This window comes from Ambystoma mexicanum, chromosome 9 (genome assembly GCF_040938575.1).
Source record: "Ambystoma mexicanum isolate Mex_15411 chromosome 9, UKY_AmexF1_1, whole genome shotgun sequence".
Taxonomy (NCBI): domain Eukaryota; kingdom Metazoa; phylum Chordata; class Amphibia; order Caudata; family Ambystomatidae; genus Ambystoma; species Ambystoma mexicanum.
Window position 1 is genome coordinate 616,000,249 of NC_090931.1, and position 18,419 is coordinate 616,018,667.

General features: G+C 48.8%; 2 protein-coding genes across 3 annotated transcripts in view; one reads left to right on the top strand and one right to left on the bottom strand.

The window, feature by feature from the left end:
• The window catches only part of CRYBA1 (crystallin beta A1), a 29,231-nt gene that overhangs the window by 10,179 nt on the left and 633 nt on the right, over positions 1–18,419 (bottom strand). Inside the window, exons 1-4 of one of the 2 annotated variants that reach the window (XM_069615281.1) lie at positions 9,155–9,194; positions 5,782–5,846; positions 3,105–3,223; positions 1,453–1,594 (exon numbers count right to left, since the gene is read on the bottom strand). In XM_069615281.1, coding sequence (XP_069471382.1) covers positions 1,453–1,594; positions 3,105–3,223; positions 5,782–5,826 — 306 coding nt within the window. In that variant the 5' untranslated portion in view covers positions 5,827–5,846; positions 9,155–9,194. Of the gene's footprint in view, positions 1–1,452; positions 1,595–3,104; positions 3,224–5,781; positions 5,847–9,154; positions 9,195–18,419 lie in introns of those variants that run through there. The other variant, XM_069615280.1, reaches the window with a different exon arrangement.
• The window catches only part of LOC138488363 (beta-crystallin B1-like), a 48,013-nt gene that overhangs the window by 7,917 nt on the left and 21,677 nt on the right, over positions 1–18,419 (top strand). The window lies entirely within an intron of this gene.

Here is an 18,419-nt window from a genome sequence, read left to right on the forward strand (position 1 = left end):
TGATATAAGGTATATTTTATTTACAAAACCACAATTCATTTAAAAACCGGTAAGAAACAAAATACAATATAAATTAAGTAAAGTGAAGCCGAATTAAAAGAGACAAAAAAAGATAATGCCATCGATACCCTTGGGTTAGGTGCGCTATATAATAAATAAATAAAACCGGATACACTAGCCTAACAAAATAGGTTTTAACATATTTCGAAAAGACAACAGATTGGTAGCACAATGAATATCGGGAATAAAGAATTCCACAATCTTGGAGCAGCTGAAAAAGCATTCATTAGACTAAGTGGCTGGTCTACGCGTCATTGGGCCCGGAATAGAGGCAGAGGGCCCACCTCAATATCACTAGCGCCATCTAGCCTGACAACACCCGGGCTTGGATGAGTGGACAAAAATCAGAAGGAGGGATAGTAGGTCTCGTCGGCGGCCATAAAGCCAGGTGGTAGCGACAGGATTGGGCCAAGTTGGCCAAGCGAGATGTACGATTTAGAGCTGAAGCAAACGTAGTGATAAACTATGCTGGCTGGACTGGTGGGAGTTGTAGTCCAAAAGCATCTGTGGAGACAAAGGTTGCAGACCCCTGACGTACACTTTCTGGCATCCAAATGCCGGGGCCCCGCTCCCACCACAACATTGGTGGGACACAATATCCCTCTGCAGCCGCGAATGGAGATGCGTCCGTCATTAAGTCAGGCAAGGTGACAGAAGTACCAGCCAGCCACAGCTTTGCTGTGGCTGGCTGGCACTTCTGCCAGACACTGTAAATTCCTCTGGTGACCCCTTGCCCGCGGGGTCACCAGAGGAAATTACTGTGCCTTTGTTTCCCCACCCCCACCCCAGGTCGCCGAGGTGTCTTTAACCTTAACCTCGGCGCACCTGGGGATTCCTTGAAATATTTTGAGGTTTGAAGATGGCTTGAAAAGTGCACAACTCAAGCCATCTTTAATAAAGCTTTGCCAACGGAAAAAGACAACTCGTGTTTTGTCCGTCGTCAAAGCTATATAAAAGATGGATTGAATTGTGTACTTTTCAAGCCCTCTTTTATAAATTACTTTTCAAAAATCTTAAAAAAGATGGCTTGAAAAGTACCTAAACCGTAAGGTACGCACACAAATATATACATGTTATATATTTGTTTGCGTACCTTACTATGGTTTGTGTACTTTTTAGGCCGCGCCCATCCCACAAGCCACGCCCCAAATGAGCCCCCCCTCGATTTCTTACCCCACTTAAAGCCCCGGATGCTGTAAGCACAGACACGAGTATTACCCTCGAAAAATGGCACTCATTTTAAAGCTCTAGTAACGTTGGAAGGTCTAGTTTCACATCTCTGACCTGCAGTTTACTCAAACCTATGTGGTGGGTGCTCGTGAAAGCGAGATCAGATGCCAGCCTTTGAATTGGAGTGAGACTGGCATGCAGTGTGCCCCCGGAGGTACTTACAGCTGAGCAGACAGGGCGGAAGGACATTAGGCGCTCGATGTGGTAGGCGTTGCTGCCGCTCCAGGCGTTCCATCGTGGGTACTCCCCTCGCTCCAGGATGAACTGCTGGCCACAGAAGCTTGTGTGCTCATAGCCAACCCAACTGCAAGCAACAGAGAAGCAAAGATCACGGCTGGGCACGTTGATGGTGAAACACTGTCCACTCAAGAGATGGCGCCTTAGAAGGCGGGACTTCACAAGACCTGTAACCTGTGGCGTACCAAGCGGGGGCGGGAATGGGGGGCTTGGCTCTTTTAATAGTCAGACTGGGACATTTTGCATTTGGGACCCCTCTATTGTTGGGCACCCGCAGGGTGCCAAACGGTAGTGGTGTCCCACTGGCAGGACAATGAGGGTGCCCATTGGGCTCCTCCATTATCTGAGGGTGCCGAAACAGGAGAGATGTCCCTCTGCCAGGGCAACGTCCCGTGGTGATCCGGGCAGCAGAGTGGTGGTCCGAGGACCTGACACTTTGCTATGTGTCAACAGAGCACTGCAAAGGGAGCCATTAGGCACCGATTAGAGTGTGAGGGGTCTGTTAGCAGGGAATGTTGCCCCTTAAGAAATGTGAATGGGGGTGAGCAGAAGTGATAAGGGTACATAATGCTGCATGTTTTATGAAACAATGTCTATAGCTTTAAAACCCAAGAGGGATTTGTTAGGCTCACATTAATACTATTGTGACTTTGCATGCAGGTTCTGGAGACTAAAACTAAAGCCATACTCTTATTGCTCAACATATTGCTATGATGATGTTTGAAGTGGATAGTTTTTTATGAAATGTTAGTTTTGATATTTTGCACCACAAAGTAATTTGCCACTTGTCTTACTTAAATTAGGAGGTTTGCATATACTTTGCCCCACAGAGCTCTAATAGATGAGTTTCCTGCATCTGTAATGGTTCTGCAGTTTTATTTTTTTTGTTTATGTGGTTGTGTTAAAATGCCACCTGCCACTAATTTTACCAAAATGTTGATTGGGTGCGTGCAAATTATACCATATGGAATCGCCTGTACTGCATGGGGGCCTGGGGGGTGGGGGGGAGGGGTAAGCAGGACTTTTTTCGTGGCTCGATACTCCCCTTTCCCCACACTCTTGCAATGCTGGATACTCCCCTGCCTGTAACTGTGTGGACTGAACCCCTGAAATTCTGTAGATGTTGAACAATGTCACATTTCAGAAACATGCAAGGATGTGTTAGGTGATGCTATGAAAGCAGGTGTTGTGTGATGGGGTGTTTAAAAAAACAGTAGCATAGTCAGTCTGCCACTGGCCAGAAGGTACAGTGTAACACACAATGAAAGGCAACACTCTGGACTGAATGCAAAGCAAACCACTCTCTGGGGACCACTTCAGTTAGTTGCTCCTGATTCTGACCCAGTGGAAAAGCTTTGGAAGTGGAAACATGTTAAATAAACACAGGTTGCCGCAACGGGTTCTTGCGTCTTGCACGTGTCGCTTTCTCCCATTGGGAGGAAGCAACTTCAAGCAAGTTTACCGTGAACTTCGGTTTGTGGACATTTGGCCAAAGTCGACAGTCACATGACGGCGCCGTTCAGTGCCGTCAGTGGATTGAGCTACGCAGGTGAATGCGCGTGCGCCTTCCTACTTACGCTCCGCATTCCACCTTCAGGGACCGGATGTTGTCGAAGCTGCACGCCATGATGTTTGGGCAGGCGGCTGTGAACTCCATCCTCTTGCCCTGGAAGTTTTCCTGGTCATACACGGTGACCTGGAACACACAACGGAGCAAGAGTCTGACCATTGCCATCACTGGAGAGCCAAGTCACATTGCAAATCTTTGTGCCCACACAAATGAAATAGGTTATAAGGGGCGTACTGCATCACCTTCCTATGAGCAGGGCCGGCTTTAGGGCAGGGCCGCCGAGGCGACCGCCGGGGGGACGGGGGGCCATGAACCCCCCACCAAGCCAGCTCGGGGGAGTCTTTCAAGGTCTCCCCCAAGCTGGTGTAGTGGGAAAAGGTGCGGCAGGCACCCTATTGAAATGAAATGCACCCTGCTCTCGGGAGCGGGGAGCATTTAATAACAATAGGGCACTGATGCTTTTTCATCGGCGCCTATTGAAAAATGTGCCCCACGCGCATGACCAGGGGCGGGCTGGTGAAAGAGGGTGGGGGAAGTTTGTTTTGCTGCCTGGTGGGCTCACGCCGCTAAGGCCGGCCCTGCCTATTGGTATGGTGGACTACATTCCGTACTCTCCACTACTTACAATACCCATGCATGGACCAGCCTGCCTCTTAATACTGCCCCCACTGCTGCAGTTAATGCATTTGACTGGATCAGAGTATACTTAGAGACCTGGCTTTTGCATTCCCACGCCCTTGAATGCCGAGGATGGGGCCAGTGTGTCCCTAGTTTCCCAGATGTCTGTGCTCTTTCTTTTCTCTTAATGCCTGGACCTACCCAGCCTCTCCCTAGGGACCTAAACTTTGCCGATCTCTCTTCCATTAACAACACAGGAATGGACCAGTCGGACCCTTGTGACCCAGACTTCTGTGCTCCCCATTCCTTTAATCCCTTGGACTGGACCAACCTGCTCCTACAGGTCAACAGTTCCATGCTCCATATTCAGGGACATCCCTGGACCCAACCAGCCCGCCCTCTCTTCCCACTGACCTGGTGCTTTCTGGTCATCATCTTTAACACACATTGGCAATGCCAACAGTTTGGGCTTTTGTGTAGGCATGGGAAAGGCACTTGCCAGGCACTTCTGTAGTGGTATTAACTGGCTATGGGTGGTTGCTGCTGCAAAATGGTGCAAGTACCTAGGCATCTAGTAGCATTGCCTTGCAAATACCTAAAACTTATACACAAGCTAAAACTGTTGGCTTTGCCAATGCTTGTTTTCAACAGGACTTCAGTGAAGAACATGCAGAGTGCTTATAAATAGAGTGGCTGAAGCCAGACCAGGTTAAGACATTTTTTTATTACACACTAGTACTTTTATAGCTCAGTTTAAGTCAACTTTCAGAAGACTGCTTTGAAAAAACACTGACAGGACCTTTAACTGCAAATTTTGATGGTAAGGCTTAATTAAAGCGAACTGAAAGAGTTCCCTTAAGAAGGTCTTTTGGGAGGGGAGGGGCATGAACTGGGTGGGAATGTCCATATGGTTCAGCTTAGCCATGGGCACTCAATGCGTGGGCAAATAACCAATCGACACCTACACACTCTGTGCCCCTCCTCATTGGCCATTTCCCCTATCTGTGCTCTGATGCTATAGTTTCGGCTTGCCACCTAGTAGCCAAAACTAAAAACCAGATTCTGCACCTCGTCTGCAAAGTCTCAGTAAATGTAGTGCTCCTCTACCTTTATTAACAGGAACTGCGCCCCCCTGTGCCCCCTTTTTCTAGGCTCGGGCTGGCCTAGAGGTACAGCCAGTCCAAATCTGAGGGAGATGCAGAATTCGTATGAGCCCAGACTTTCAATATTCTTTGCAGATTTTGGAAATCGCATGCAGATCTGGCCTCATCAGGAGTTGTGCCGTAGCCCTTAAATGCGGCGTTAGTGGCATTACCGCCGCATCAAAGGGCTGGGCCTATCACGAGTCTGGCAGCTCTGAGCTGGGGATAAATACGCCGAAAAAATGCCAATTATCGGTGCAATTACCGCCTCAGTATTAGCGTACGGTAATTGTGCCGAAAATGCCCCATTGGGTCCATTGGACCCAATGGGGAATGGGGAGTTACTGCTACCGCCAAACCTGTGATCCGGCAGTAATACCGCCGGACCAGTTGGCGGTAGTGCTATTTGCCCAGGTCGGTCTACCACCGGGATACCGCCCAACTCGTGATGAGGTCCATTTGTACAGTTCCAGCCGATTTTCCCTCAGCACATTATCAGAAAGTTGTCCATAGATTTGGCTGCCGGACGTGTAGGGCACGGCGCGATGGGCTGCGCCAACAGTTGGACTTGGGCTAGTCTTTTGGGCTACTTGGTCATTGCACATTCTGCAACTGATCATATTGATCAATGTTACTGGCCTCATGTGCTCTCACACACACCAGAAGCTGCAAAACATTCTCAAAATGGGACTGCTCAAAAGGTTTGAGGGTCAGGGGATGGAGGTCTCCTTTCTTTCCTGCCCAGCCCGGCCCTGCCTCCTGGAGCTCTCAGGCCTTTGTGTCTAAGCCTCCACCGGAATCACTAGGTTTCACACCCAGCAGAGCCCCCGCCTGGTTAAGACAGAGGTGCCCAGGTGGGTCCACATTGTAATATTCCCAGTTGCCCACTCGTCGCATCATACAGCCGTGAACAGCAACTCGTACCTTCCAGGGTCCCAGGGGGACGGAGAGTGGGTTTGTCTGTGCCATTGTCCTAGGTGTTGGTTTGTCTGCATTGGGGGGAAAAAAACAAAACGTTCACATTCAATTAAAACTCCTCAAATGGTTATCACGTTCCCCTCACATCTCTAACCAATCACCGCTTGGCTACCCCCCCCCCCCCCAAACCCCTCCCCCCTGTCACGCCTTTTATCCCCTCGGTGGCACAGTCATTAAACTCAAATATTTCAGCAAATGAGCGAAGAAGGGCTCGCTTAGGGAGACTGGCAGCACAAGCAGTGCTAAGGGAGGGGATGGGATTAGAATTCTGCTGCAAGTGGACAGGGGCCGTTCCAGCGCACATCAATGATGTACATCTACAGCCAGAGAGGCACATGTGTCCCTTGTGTCACGAGCATATATAAAGCCCCCACGACTACTTGTTTGGGGAACCTCAGCCGATTAGTCATAGTATACGTCCTGCTCAGCCAAGGCCCTAAATTCGGACTGAACCAATTAGTCACTGACCAAGGCGGGTGTGTCTACTGGAATGCACTACTCATGCAGATAGGAATATGCAAATGAGAGTTTCATCCCAATTATTTTTAGTGTTTGCACATTTCGAGATATCACAGAATGCTCATTTTTTTTACTTGCCCACCATCCTCCTTTTAGCCCCATCCCTAGGTCTGGCTCCTTTAGTCCTCCCTCTATGATCGTTGTTGCTCTATCTGACTGCGACCTCCCTCTAGCTGCATTCTCGCCCTCCTTGAGTCCTCTCTCTCTTTCCTCATCCTTGGCCTCGAGTCCTCTCTCTCTTTCCTCGTTGTCAGGTCTGACTTCGTCAGTCCGCCTCCCTCTGTCCCCATCCATAGGCCTGACATCATTAGGCATACTTACTTTTGCCCTCGTCCTCTGTTCCTTTCCCTTGGACAAAAGCCTTGAGTTCGTTCCCCTTCCCCCTTCCCACCTCCCAATACCCTATTTGCATTAGGCCAACAGGGCTATGCTGGCACGGGCGGATGGCAGTTGCAGGCCAGAATAGTTGGCGAGCCCCAGCTTGCACACCCTATCCTCATCTTTAAGTACGCCTTTCCCAATGCCCCTCCATGCCAATCCCTAGATCTGATGCACACTCCCCATCCCTAGGCCTGGCGCCCTTAAGCCTCTCCTGATTCCCCCAACCACAGGGCTGACTCCCGTATTCCAAATCGATCACCATACTTCTCTCTGACTCCCTTAGACGTCCACCTTGATCCCTATTCCACCGTGAAAGTCTCTTTTTCCACATCTATCTTCACCCTTAGGCTGAACTCCCTTACTCCCCTCCCTCGATCTCCATCCCTGGGAATTACTCCCTCAGTCGTTTTCTTCCATGTCGATCCATAAACCGTAAATCCTCCCCCTTTAACCCTGTCCTTAGGAGAGATTTATTTATTTATTTTTACATGTATAGAGAGCACACACCCCACAGGCATCACGGCGCTGGTTACAGCGGTAGGGGGTGGGGGGTCGACCTTCTGTCTGAGACCCTCGCTATGAAGAAAAGAGGCCTGAAAATACCCAGGAATCAGCCGAGACAAGCACTCTCTAAACCATATTGTACATTCTATTGTTACTAAAACCTAAACGTTGTGCTATACAAATATTTTTAAAAAACTGTTTAAAGATTCTTTTGCTGGGGTTTTTGTTCGTTTTTTCAAAATGATTGTCTACCCCCATTCTCTTCTGGGATTGAAGTGTGAGACCCTCGTGTAGGCAAGTCATTGGGCCTCATTCCGAGGTTGGAGGACTACCTCCAATACCGGTACCGAGTCCGCCCTCGTTCAATGGGGACTTACCGGTCTATTCCGACCTTTGCGGGACCGGTAAGTCCCCATTGAAAAAGCCATTCCCCATTCCCATTTCTGCCCCCATAGGGCTCAATGGAAGGCGCTAATAATGGTACCGCAAATTGCGGTACCGTTATTAGCTCTGAAGTCTCTTAACGGGCCCCGTGCCTAACGCCTGGTTGGTAAAACCAGGCGTTAAGGAAGGGACCCGCTAAGGGACCTCGGAATAGGGCGAAAAGGGATTACCGGCACCAATGTCCTTAACGGTGCCCGGTATCCCTTTGCGCCCACCTCGTAATAAATCACTGTGTGCTTTTTTCGTGTTTAGCAAGGGGTGCTGGGAACTGTGCGTGGCTGAGTTGCCGAGTTTGTGTGGTGTAGGGCGCGCAGGGAGCCGATCTGCTTCCGGGAGCGTTGGATCCAGTGTTTATGAAAGGGGGATGGGGTGTCATGGCTACATTCCAACTTCCCACCTTCACCAAATTCTGCAATCCTGGCTAATTTCACCTTATGTCATGTACACCCGTTGTATTGGTGTGGAAACTTCGATTGCTTAGCAAAGACTGGACACCAGTAAAAGTAAACGTTTACAAAGGTGGCGGAATGCAGGTGCAGGGGTCATGGGCTGCCTGTCCATAGCTCTCAAGCCCCTCACACGCTGTCCATGCGCCTCAGGCGCCTCGCGTTCTGCCTGTGTTTCTGGAGCCGGGTTGTGGGAAGGGAAAGATGCAGTGTTTGGGAATATGGCCAGGAGAGGATAACTGAAACCATCTTATTTTTCAATCTAGCGCCCAGAAGGGAGGAGTGGGTGCTATTCCATTCTCCCAAACAGCATTAGAAGCGATTACACCCTCTCCACCTGGTAGGCCGCACTGGGAGCCATCCTACTCCCCCCATTGGGGTGATAGCTCTGGAGCCCTTCCTACTTTCTCCGCCAGGTGGCAGCAAGAGAGGTCATTCTACGCCCCCTCCCCAGGGGACAGCTTTGGAATCAGTTCTACGCTTCCCATCCACGGGACAGCATAGTAAACCATCCAACTCTTTGAAACAGGTGGCCGCATTGGAAGCCACGCTACTCTCCCCGCCAGGGGGCAGCATTAGAGCACATCTCAGTCTCCCACCTAGGGACCAGGATTGGGTGGCGTTATACCTGCTATCAGTACTGCAGGTCACCCTACCCTCCTAAAGAGGTGAACGCGTTAGAAGCCCTTCTCAACTCGCCCCACGCGGCTGACGACTTTAGAAACCTCTAGAACACCCTACTCTCCCGCCCAGTTGACATCAATGCAAGACTTCATACTTTCCCTGTCACAGCCCATGTGGCAGCATGGGAAGCCATCTTGCCCCCCATAAGGAGACAGACTTGGAAGCCCCCCTACTCTCCACACACCCGGGTGACAACACTGGAAGCCAGCCCGCGCTCTCGCCCAGAAGAGGGCGGCGGCAGCTGTCACCCCTCTGCCATGCCCGCCAGTCCAGTGGGCTCGAGAGAGAGAGAGAGAGAGAGAGAGAGAGTGCACGGCAGCTGGCACAGCTTGGACACTCACCTCGTTGGGTCTTCAGTACTGGCAGGTCCACGTAGCGCGTGTCGATGCTGTCACCACACCGGGCGCGACTTTATATAGACGAGCCCGGAGGGGCGTTAAAGCCCCCTGTCAGCACTCCGCATTCTTTACTATTGATCTGGGCTTAGCACGGGCACTGCACACAATGAAGCCTCCCTCTGCATGTGTGGGCCCCCGGGTAGTAGTGACGTCAGCTTTGGGACTGTCAGTGCACCCTTTTGAATAATGGTAGGGGCCCATTTGTGCAGTAGAAAGTTGAAAGAAATTCCAGCCATTTCACCCTAAACTTTTGTGCAGCACCAAATTCTGGGCCTCCTTATGAGTTTTGGCTTTGAGTGGAAGATTTACCTCCATCAAAACCCTGAAGGTAAATCTTGCCACTCAACGCCCAAAAATCTGCAGAATTGGTGGAATTTCCGCAGCGGTAATTCCACAAAAAAAAAGTCCCATTGGGTCCAATGGACCCAAAATAAATGAGGAATTATACCACTACCACCACTTGTAATCAGTTGGAAATGCTGCCTGATCAAGTGGAGGTAACAGTAGTTTGTTTTCCGTGGATTTACAGCAGAATTACCACCTAACTCGTAATGAGGCTCTTTGATTTTAGTGGGCAAAACCTGGCGGTATCTCCTCCATTTAACTGACAAAACCCGGAGGAAATACCGCAGGTGGAGTTACCACCATTTCTCCAAATAGCCTGGTAATTGCCCATTCTCGGGTGGCGGGCCCGGATGCGAGTTCCGGCAAGGCTACCTCCAACCTCGTAATGAGGCCCATGGAGCCATTTTTTTTTTGTAATAGATTACAAGCTGCATATTAGTGTTTTTAATCTGATCAGGTTCCAGTTCCACATGAATGATATGTATCAGCCATCGCAATATGTCTTGCCTTACTGCAGTGGTTCCCGAAATGTTTCCTGCTGAGCCCCCACTTGAGTAAAATATTGTTGCCGGGACCCCTCAAAGGCCAGAACTGCTTGTATTTTCTGTTAAAAGCACTGACAGGGCTCCCTTTTTAAACAGGCTCACCCCTCCCTCTGACACATCCCAGGCTCCTCTATGGGGGGGTCAGCCTCACAGTTTAGAGATCACTAGACGAGTGCGGGCAAAGCAACCAAGCATTAAAGGGGATGACAGTGCGGCCGTGCATTAGAAGGAATAAAATACCCCCTACCTTACATGAAAAAAGATATTGTAAGTCCCCCCAGAGTTATGTGACCTTATAAGGAAACCCGACTTTAGGCCTTCGTCCCCGGTTTGGTCATAGTGCTGGCTTTCACTATCCTTATAAATAAAGGTGGGGGCATTTTCTCCCACATATGTTGCATTCTGTTTCATAACATATGGTGTGTTCCGTTATGGTTTGTGTTTTTTTTCCCCAGCCCTCCTCTGCCCCATGTAATTTACCCTTCACTTCCCCTTGTTGTGGTTTGACGCTCACTTTCATCTAACTTGCCCCTCACACCTCTGTTGTGCCAGTGATCATGAGCTCAGTTTTAGCATTGTTCAGTGCAAGCCCGTTATCACCCATCCAGATTTGAATGAGATCATAGACGGTGATTATATTGCTAGTGCCTCATTACAAGTTTGCCGGTCCAGAAACATCGGTGCCGGTAAGATTACCGGCACCGTTGTTTCTGGACGGGCAAACTATGAGTCTGCTGGCAGGTGCTGTTTCACCCACAAGGTCTGACCCTGGCTGGCAGAACAGCACCCTCCAGCAGACTTTGACGCAAGCACCGGCACTGTTGCGCACAGTGCCGGTGCTTCCGACCTCCCCATTCCCATTGAGTCCTATCTGACTCGAATGGGAATGGGGAGTAACAATTGCTTCCGCCTGACTTACCGGACCGCCATGGCTGTAATGCCCCGATTATTCCGGCAAGTTAGGCGGCGGTAATTCATCACGAGTCCGCGGCAGCCTGCCGGTTTTACCGGCACGGCTACCGCCAGACTTGTAATGAGGCTCACTGTGTGTCATCGGCAGAGTTACCGTATGCTACACCTTCCGCATCCACCATTTCAAAGAGGGGCAGTACAAAGATGTTAAATAGGGTTGGCGACACGCAGTAGCCCTGAGGGAATCCGCATGTCATCAAACAATCATCTGCCACAGCCGCCTCCTGATAGAGTTCTGCTCTACGATCAGATAGAAAGGACTTGGTCAAGTTTACAGCATCAGGAGAAAAGGCCGAATAACTCAGTCTAGACAGGAGTATAGTATGGTCCACTAAGTCAAAAGCAGCTGCCAAATCCAAAAGCATCGAGTGCTGTGTTACCCTTTTCACAGAAGTGCAACGTGTTCGCCTTACGGTCCAACAGTGTGGACTCTGTGCTGTGGGCCCTCCTAAAGCCTGATTGCTCCTGACGTAGCCTGTCATGTGTGCCTAGAAAGTCTTGAATCTATAGGCAGGCTACCCTGTCTAGGATTTGCAGCAGAAAAATTGCGTTGGTGATCGGACGATAGTTTCCCACTGACATCAAAGACGTCGACAACCATCAAAGTCTTAGAGAATCATGAGGTTGAACAGTAGTTTAAATACGAGACCATTATATTTTGATGCTGTGGATGGAAACAGTCTGTACAGTACAGTGGACTATTTTCAATTAGATTAGTTTGTTTTGTCAAATTGACAAAGCAGGCACACTGGGCAACTTGTAGTGCCCACCCACCACAATACAGTGTGGGTGCCAGAGGGCTCTACCATCTGGCCAGCAATGGTCTCCAATTCGTTCTAGAGGAGACTTGTGATGGATGTCACAGGGAGTGTTTTGGCGATTGCCAACTCCATGCTAATGATTTGAACATCTATTAGAAATGAGTCAGATACCAAGATTCCATGGTCTGTGCATCACTCTTTAACTGGCATTGACTCCATAGCTGCCAGGGAGGCCTCAGGGCTTGTGTGACACCTTCAGCCAATCCTTTCTTTCAGTCAACAGCCCTTCACGCTGGGGGCTATCATCCCATATTTTTAACGGGAAAAGACAAAGTACTATGTCAAGGCTGACATCAAGCCACATCTAAACAAAAGGGCTGATGGTTGAATGTTTTAGAATTAATCCTAAACTCTGGTGTCGCCCTGGGAAACCCTTCAGACCATCGTTCTACAGCCTGCCAAGCCATGAAAATCAGGCTTGTTCCCACCCCAAAAGGGATAGTCCAACCCAAATTGCTTAGTCACACCCCTTCTGCACGAGACCACAAGAAACTCCAGATATGTTTCAGCTTCATCCGGCATCATCAGTGAAGTGTGACTTGGGTCTCTAGGCCCAGCAGACCCAGGACCCATGACTGGGCATGCCAGTCCCACTCGGCGTGCCTGTAGCTAGGCAAAAGAGGTGATGACTGGAAGGTTTAGAATTCATCTTAACCTCTGGCATTGATCTGGGAACCCTGCAGACCATTGCTCTTCAACCTGTCAAGCCATTCCAAAAAGGGGAAAGACATCAAGCCATGTGACAGGTATGCTATGTCCGGAATGCATGAGACATAGCTGGTTTGGCTGTAATGAGTCCAAGACAGAAATACCTCTATGAACGCAGAGAGGCTCACACAGACTTCACTCCAGAACGCTTGTTAGCACTACTGCCACATCTCCAGGACCTTCTGGACTAAGATTCAAGACTAACTCTCCCCTACCAACGTGCCCTCTTAAGACATAGCAGCTCTTGCCATCACCCACGAGTACACTAATGACCACGCAACTAACAGAATCCCTTAAGTGTGCAGTCTTTAATGTGAGATCTCTAGGCGCCTATGCAGTGGAAATACATGACCCCATCCTCAAGCTTGACCTAGATATCAGCCACCACAGAGCCCTGGCTCCATGACGCCTCTGGCCCTCTGCTTTTCTTGGCCATGCCACCTAACTATGCTATCTTTAGATCAGACCGACTAGATGCGATCAGAGCAGGAGTTGCCCTCATAGCTAAATCCTTGCTACAATTCAGGACCTGCCCCCTGCCCACCATCCCTGGGTATGTAATGCTACTCTTGAAGCTGACCACAAAGCCCCAAACCACATTCAACTTTCTCTTGATCTAGAGGGGCAACCCAACAGTCCGAGCCTCCCAGATCCCGACATAAAGGGTCGGACTGGGGCATAACATTTTCTCAGGCACCAATAAAAAAGTAGACCACAGTTGCAAATGTCAATTCATTCCTTTTGTGACAGACTGTTTTAGTGGTACACAAGGGGGAGGTTTTTGATCAAATGTGCTGCAAATTGTGCATTTCAAAGAATATTTACTCTGTAACAATGGTCAGAACTACTAGCTGCATGGTGAAGTAACTTATTACACTGGCCCAGATGGGCCAAAAAGGGGCCCACTTTGACCCAAAAAACTGGCCCAACTAGCATTTTGTGTTTTTGATTCAGGCATTGCCCTATTGCCCTATAGGCCAGTCCGAGCCTGTCGACATACCGCTCCTGATTAAGCACTTAATGAAACCATCTTCCAAATGCATCATATTGGGAGGCATAAATCTCGGATTTAATGATGCCACTGACCCTGAAGCAGCCACCTTATTAGCTGCTCTTAGTGACATGTGCTTCACCCAATTTATTACGACCCCCACCCACTTCAAAGGACGCATCATGGACTGGATACTTACGGCCAATGCCCATATTATCATCTCTGCCATTGATCTTGTACCCTGGGCCAACCACTTCATCCTCTGCTTTGATCTCTCCCTTAAGAAGCTCCACAAAATCGCTCCTGCACCACTGAACACCATACAAGTCCTCAACACACGCAAGTTGAAACACGAAGATCTTAAGCCATCTCTCCCTCAGCCCTCGACACTAACGCTCCAGTTCCTACACACGCTGCACAGGACTTGGTCACCCTATAGCACATGTGCCTGCTCCAGGCCCTTGACCTACATGCGCCAATCAAATCTAAAATGCCAGGACCCCATAAAGCCACTAACTCTTGGTTCTCCAATGAGCTTGTGTGCTTAAGCAGGGAAAAAAGATCCCTGGATCCCTGGAACAACTAAGCAAAAAAACTCTCCAAAGAGTGGCCTACAATTACAAGAAAGCGGTATTCACCTGCAAATCCAATAGCTACAATGAGGGAATTGCCAAGGCCAGCTCCAGTAGTAATGAAAACACCCATACCTCCTATCGTCAGTACACGCACCGATAAAGTCTGATGTACTACGATACAGGACACCCTCACTCATAAAATGGAGTCATTACTTGCTTAGATCAGTGCAAAAAAGGCCATACTCGCCAGCAAATTACCTGTGCACGTCCCTGACATCCCCCATAGTGGTGCCCCCACTACTAACACCCCCTTTTGCATTTAGCCAAGTCACAAAGGAGCAAGTAGTAGCTACCATTAGAACACTCAAACCCTCCAACTGTAAAGGCGACTCATGTCCTGACCATATCGTGAAGCTCTGTGCTCCCACCCTTACACCTAGCATCACCAAGTTTGCCATTGCATCTTTCTCTACAAGCATAGTAACCTCCACCATAAAATCTGCCTGGGCCACACCACAACTAAAAAAGCCTTCCCATGACCCATCTACCCCCACCAACTGCCACCCCATTAGCACTGTCCCGTTTCTACTTAAAATTCTGTAACGCCTAGCCTATGCACACAATTCAGCAGTTCTTAGAGAGCAACCACAGGGATTTTGTATTTGTATTTATTTATTTTATTAATTTTGCATTTGTTAGGCGCTTATACAGTAAGCCAGTTCTGTTTCAAAGCACCCACAGGGCAGCAGGGAGGGAACATGGGATTGAAAAACAACGAATACAGTGGAAGATAAAGACAAGCCTACTATGCCTTGTGAGTATTCAGATTGTGCAAGGGCAGCGAGAAGAGGAGAAGTGGGGGGTGGGGTTAGTGCTGGAATGTCCGTGCTCCTGGGTGAGTAGCAGATGAAGTGCATAGTAAGGTAAGTGCTATGCGGCCTGGGGCCGCATTGGGTAGAAAGTGCAAGCCTACAGGATTGGGACCAGTGGGTGCCGAGGCAACTGCTGAGAGGTAGACAAAGACTGGGGCGATTGGATATGGGAGGCCAGGTCCCTGAGGGATACATAAGGGCCCTGGCTACCAATCACTGCAACTGTGAGATTAACAGAGGACGGACGAAGAGAAGGAGGAGGTGAAGAGGAAAGTCTTGAGGAGCTTCTGAAATTTGAGGAAGTCCGGCTCAAGAAGTAGAGGGACGGGGAGGCTGTTCCATAAGATGGAGCCAGCTGAAGAAAGTGATCGGCCTCCGGCTTCTGTTTAGCGAAACCCTTTACACACAGATAGTTGGTGCCATAGGACAGCAGAGGTCTAGAGAGGTCATTTAGAGGACATATAGGGGTTGCCCGGGGCAAGGTCAACTCAGCCTTTCATCCTGCTGAGGTTGATAAATGAGTACCACACAGGTTGGGTGATATTGTATGTATATTTTTTCTCTATGAAGAGCTTAAGCGTAAGTGCTATATAATAACACATCATTATCATTTGTCAGTGAACGTCTGCATGCATTCACAGTAATTTGGTAATATGGGCCTATACGCACTAATATTAATGATACATATAGTGATCCATTCTTGCATGAAATGTATATCACTTTACAGTGGTATTGTAACCATATGTTTTTTGTAGTGTACTAGAAACAATGCTAAGTGAAGCCACTTCCTGTTTTGCCAAGGAGTGAAAGGTCATGTTCCATCCCTTTCTGTGATGCCACTTCAGGGTGGGGTCAAATGACATCACTTACTGTGAGGTCATCAGAGGTCAAGGGTCATGTGATGTCAGTTTCGCTACCCCTGGCATTTTGGTGAAATCACATCCCTGGGCAACCACCTGCTTGGCAAAAGGCAATCAGGCTTTCGCCCTAAGCATAGTAGAGAAACAGCCCTTCTTGACTTAAAAATACAAATGGATTTCATTCTGGATTCCAATAATCTAGCCATCCTCCTCCTGCTGGATCTCTCTGCAGCCTTTGACTTGGCCAATAACAATATCCTATGGCAACATCTCGACCAGTACTTCCATTTCTCTCTGGAGGCCACTTCGTGGCCAAATCATTTCTGAGTGGTCGGACCATGCAAGTGTTTGTAGGGGAGTCAGCTGCTGATGCCATCCCCGCCCCTCTGTGTTCAACAAGGGTTTTGTCTCTCGCCCACCCTCTACAACACCTATACAAAGCCACTTTACGATCTCCTCCACTCCAAAGGGATCAGTTACACTAATTCTGCAGACACATTCTCATCCCACTCACGGGTGATCACAGCACTGACCCCATCAAAATCAATACAGTATACAGAGCCATCCAAAACTGCCTGAGTTGCTCATCATTGGCTCCCGACACCGGATTAGACACTTGGACACCAGCTTCTCCTCCTTCTGTATCAACAGCACATCCATCCCGGTGTTGAAAAAAAACAGGGGTATACCTGGAAGCTGTGTTCTGCATGAGTAGACATATTAATGCCCTTGCACCATCCACTGCCTACACAGCCAGACTAATTTCCCTGAGTAGACAGTTCCTCTCGCCGAACAACTGCGTTACACTCGCACAAGCTCTGATCCTCTCGAGACTCGACGATTGCAAAGTACTCCTTATGGGCACCTCGACCGTCAACTTGTCCAAACTCCAACTACTCCAAAATAAAGCACTTCGCTCTGCCCTTAGCCTCAAACACTCGGACAGCATCTAAGCTACCAGACACGAATGCCATTGGCTCCTCATCAGAGCATGTGTGGAATTTAAAACCTTATTCATCACTCATCATTGCGTGCACAAGGAGGCCCCCCCAGTACCTCAACTGCATCACCCATATTGTCCCTTTTCATGCGCTCAGATCCAACTCTCGTATCTCACTGTTTACCCCCTGCTACCTTGGGGTAGGGCGTATACTGTTAGAGGAGTTGAAAGTACGTGGGAGTTAGAGTTAATAAAATTAGAGTCAGCCTTGCAAGGATCTGGAGTTAGACATGTTCAAAACGCAATGGAATTGCACTAGAATTTAACAGTAAAGTTCAGCATTTCTTTTGTTTAAATATGTATTTAATTTTTTCAAAATGGGAAATCAGACCGCTCCTAATGCAGGCGTTACACAAGTTCATATAAATTATTAGCACAAGGAGATCGTTATTGACCTCTCACCCAATCAGAAAATTCAGAACGCAGTCAATAACTACAGGTTTTGACGGTAATCTGAACATTCAAAATCCAACAGGCAAACGTCAATGCGTTTTCCAGGCAAGCTTTCTTTCAACAGCCAAATTTCCTTTCTAGAAGGACCTTTTTTAGCAGCAACATCCTACATAACCTACCAGAGAGAAAACTAAAATATGGGAATATGCTATCATATTCTAAATCTGCCTGTCATATGCTGCTTGTCATACGCTAAATCTGCCTGTCTCTACTCTTAGACCTTTACAACTTATCCAGAACAGGCCTGCGAGACTTGTCCTTGGCCTCAAGCCAAGGTATCGTATCTCTCCGGCTCTGAAATCTATTCACTGTCTCCCTGTGGCTGCAAGGATCAAGTTCAAGAACCTTTGCATTGTCCAAAAGGCTTTCTGGGGCCTGGGATTGCACTAACTCCAACTTTCTCATCTTAGACATCTTCCTTCTTGAGCTCTCCGCTCATCCACCTCCAACCCTCTGAGGGTCCGATGCTTCTCCAAGCAGAGAGTGGGGGGTAGATCTCTTTTCTCAGCTGGAGCATCCCTCTGGAACAGCTTCCCTGCCTCTCTCAAACTTGAGCAGACCCACCTCCAGTTCCGGGAACGCAACTCAAGACCTTACTTTTCACTTCCGCTTTCTCTCTTCCTCTCCCCCTGCTGGTGTACCTGACTGCTCTGCGCACTGGTCACCTGGCTACCCTCTGAACTTGGGCCCAGGCTCCTGCATGTCCAGTTGCCCTTGCACTGCCTCTGGGCCCTCCCAGCACTTAAGGGTCTGTATCTGCAACCCTACAGTCCCTTCTCACTGCACTTATGAGCCACCCTTTGGCAGCACTTATGAGTTACCTGCACTTCTCTTCCCCCTAGCACTACTCCCCTGCCTCTTCCCCGCACTTGCACGATCTGAATGACACAAGGCATAGAAAGATCATTGTTTTGTTCTCCTGTTTCCCCGTCCTTGTCTTGTTGTGCCTAGAAACACTTGTGTACAGGCACTTTAAAATTGACATATATCATAGCATATAATATTCTCATAGATAACACGTTTACGTTTACATGTCTGCTAATGCATGCTCATTGCTCATGTTAAA